Source organism: Eurypyga helias, unplaced genomic scaffold (assembly GCF_000690775.1).
Source record: "Eurypyga helias isolate BGI_N326 unplaced genomic scaffold, ASM69077v1 scaffold9685, whole genome shotgun sequence".
Lineage (NCBI taxonomy): Eukaryota > Metazoa > Chordata > Aves > Eurypygiformes > Eurypygidae > Eurypyga > Eurypyga helias.
Window position 1 is genome coordinate 60824 of NW_010249605.1, and position 3486 is coordinate 64309.

A 3486-nucleotide genomic window follows, 5' to 3' on the forward strand; every position below is an offset into this window, starting at 1 on the left:
AGCCTCCGTCGGTCATCCCCCTGCTCCGGTGGGTCCTCCCTGGGCTGCAGGTGGGTCTCTGCTACCCCGTGACCCTCCATGGCTGCAGGGCACAGGCATTGTTAAATTCCTTCATGATTCTGTTTACGATACCATCTTAGGAAGCTGTCATTCGTATTGTGTGAGCAAATTTGACGTTTCTTCCCAGGGAGGACGATCGGGTAAAGGGAACTGTTCTATAGGCTGAATTTGACCTTTCCGCTGCCAACAAGGCTGCCCTGCTCAGGGCATTACAGCAGCAGCTGATGTGACTGAGCGACAGGTTTCCAATTTTATGTTTGAAATAAATGTGTTTAAAACCTTTGTGAGACTACAATTCCGTCTGCCAAGCTTTTGTAAATCATGATTATTTCTAATCCTTCAGGGCATGTTTTAAGAAACTACCTCGTATCTTAAGCTTCAACACAATGAGATACACGTTTAATATGGTAACCATGATGAAGGAGAAAGTCAATACGCATTTTTCATTCCCTTTACGTTTGGATATGACACCTTACACTGAAGATTTCCTCATGGGAAAAAATGACAGGAAAGAAGGTATGCCTGTAAAATGGATTCAGCAGGCTTTGCCTTTTTCATCTGTGTACCACTTCCGGTATCCATAGCAAATGCAAACAGGCAATGATTTTCTTTTTAAGAAAATCAAATATAAGTTTTAATCAACCTATACTCCCAGAGTCACATATTTTATTTCATATGAGAAAGCCAGGCAATTGCAGCTCTTTTCATATACTGTTCTTTTCATACACTGGAGCACCTCTCCTGTGAAGGAAGGCTGAGAGGATTGGGCTTGTTCTGCCTGGAGAAGAGAAGGCTCCGGGGAGACCTTATAGCACCTTCCAGTACCTGAAGGGGCTACAAGGAAGCCGGGGGGGACTTTTTACAAGGGCCTGTAGTGACAGGACAAGGGGTAATGGGTTTAAAGTGAAAGTGGGGAGGTTTAGATTGGATATCAGGAAGAAGGTCTTCCCAGAGAGGGTGGGGAGGCACTGGGACAGGTTGCCCAGAGAAGCTGTGGATGCCCCATCCCTGGGAGTGTCCAAGGCCAGGCTGGATGAGGCTTGGAGCAACCTGGTCTAGTGGAAGGTGTCCCTGCCCATGGCAGGGGGGTTGGAACTGGATGGGCTTTAAGGTCCCTTCCAACCCAAACCATTCTGTGACTCTATGTGCAATTTGAATTATTCTTAAAATGGTTTTTAAAGTATGAGGGAAATTACAAATAGTTACATACGGTTTGTCACTGGCCTGTTTTGATTTTGCGGGGTAATACTTGAACTTCAGCACCTGGCCAACTAACTGCCATCCTAACAGAGATGTGCTAACTCAGACTGACTTAGTTATTAGTCCTGACCCCTTCAGCAGTGATGCTTGGCAAAGAGCTGTGTCTGTTTCCCAAGAGTTGGGATCTATGCTGCTCGTTCTGGGTGTGACGTTTCTGGCTGCCATCATGGTGGAGTGCTGAAAAGAAAAACACTTCAGTGCAACTACAGGAAGTGTGTAATGTTGAAGTTCAGGTGTTTGGGAACTAACTGATCAGATGCTATATTCGATTGTTTCAGGTTTTAAGGAAGATGGTGAATATTTAAAAGACACTGAAAGTTACGAATACGATCTGATAGGCGTAACGGTTCATACAGGAACAGCAGACGGTGGACATTACTACAGCTTTATCAGAGATATAGTCAATCCCCATGCTTACAGAAACAACAAATGGTGAGTTAAACAAAACAAAACTAAACAAAAACCAAAACAAACCAAAAATAGTAGCTTATGTTGAAATAACTAAAACTTGTTGAGTTTGTCAGATGCGGCTGTATAGGAGATATGTGCTGTTAGGTTCTCCTCAAAAGCAGAAGATGTTGGAATTTGCTAGGTGTAAGTGTATTAGATGATTAGCAAACGAGTGTTTTGTAGCTGTAATAGTTACGGAGCACCTCGGATGCAGGGGCAGCAGGAGAATGCCATGCTAGCCTCACATCACAGCCCGTGCTTTCTTCTTGGCATGAACGTGGGTGACCTGTGTCTGTAGGAATGAACAGCAGGATTTAAGACTGTCCTTCACAAATCCTGGTTGTTACCTTTGCCGAGCACACGGCACAAATGTATTGTGACGGTGGGATTTGGTCCTTTTCATTTTGTCCGTTTTCTGTGAAACAACAACTTGAATTTTTCTTCACTTTAAACTCATTGCATCCCATGTGGCAGAAATGACGTTGCAATACCCAGGTTATCTAACTCTCTTCTTGGATACAGTTTACAGTGACATACTGGAATATTTGACAGCATTTATCTTTCTGTCCCTTCTTTCAAAGATTAAAAAGTCAGGATCTTGTTACACAGCAGTCATAGGTGGATAAATGCTATCCACTCTTTTCTTTATGAATAATAATTTTTTTACAGATTTTTTAACACTTCTAATTTGAATTGAATTTGAAAACTGAAGTTAATGGGATTACCTAATTCTGAAGAATCATTTTAAGTGCTCGTTCTGCTTTATTTGCCCTGAGAGACAAACAGCAGTTGTTTCAAAAGCTTACTGTTTTACAGGTACCTTTTCAATGATGCTGAAGTGAAACCGTTTGATTCTGCCCAGCTTGCTTCAGAGTGTTTTGGTGGAGAAATGACTGTAAGTTATGGCTTTATTGGTGCCATGTTCAACCACTGCAGTATCTGTTCTGAAGAACTGGGTGGAGGATTCCGTAGTGTTCACCTTTGGCCTGCTGTCTGTTGTGAATGCGTATGGGACAGTTACAAGTGTTAGCTGGGATTTGTTAAGCTTCTGACATCCTTGCTGTGCAGGTGATGCTTTATCTTACGTTCATGTAGATAGCGCTTCTTCCGCCATCAGTCTCTTCACAGGGTCTCCCCCTCCCTTTTGGGGGCTGAAGGACTTGGCAAAGTGAGACTGCTTGCCAGCTGGTGATGCAAACTTTCTAGTTTTTCTCCACTTTCTGTAGAACAGAAGCAAAGACAACAAATGAGAAGGGTCTTAATTTCTCCTGTACCAACCATTGTATTATTTAATTTGTGAATATGAATCCAAATCTTTCGCTGTGGTTTGAAAAGAGAGGTGTCAGAAGCATAGCGTAGGTACTACTAATGAATCAGAGTGAGTTAGTGAAGTCTCTCTCCAAAGAAGAGGTATTTCTTCACTGTATCTGGTTTTTATCATCACATTATTTAGTTACTTAATAAAAAGTGAGTATGCAACTAATACAGGAATCCTTCACTTGTATGGCTTTGTTGCTCAGATTGTTCACTGAAGGAATAATTACTTCAACCTTCTGCCTATTGTGGAACAACAGGGCTTTTTGATCTTTGCCTCTGCCTGTCAGTAATTTCCGGGTTCTGGTCTGTGAAACTCTCGCGGTCAGATCCTTTGTCACTGGTGACAGAAATGAACAAAAAGCCTGTCAGATCTGTGTACGGCTTATGCTGTTCTTCAGC

General features: G+C 42.5%; 1 protein-coding gene across 1 annotated transcript in view; it reads left to right on the forward strand.

Moving 5' to 3' along the window:
* USP34 (ubiquitin specific peptidase 34) overlaps positions 1-3486 on the forward strand; it is a gene marked incomplete at its 5' end in the record, with an annotated part of 89312 nt that overhangs the window by 57094 nt on the left and 28732 nt on the right. The window contains 3 exons of the mRNA XM_010151426.1: positions 404-576; positions 1599-1752; positions 2587-2665. Of these exons, the coding sequence (XP_010149728.1) occupies positions 404-576; positions 1599-1752; positions 2587-2665 (406 nt within the window). The remainder of the gene's footprint in view (positions 1-403; positions 577-1598; positions 1753-2586; positions 2666-3486) is intronic.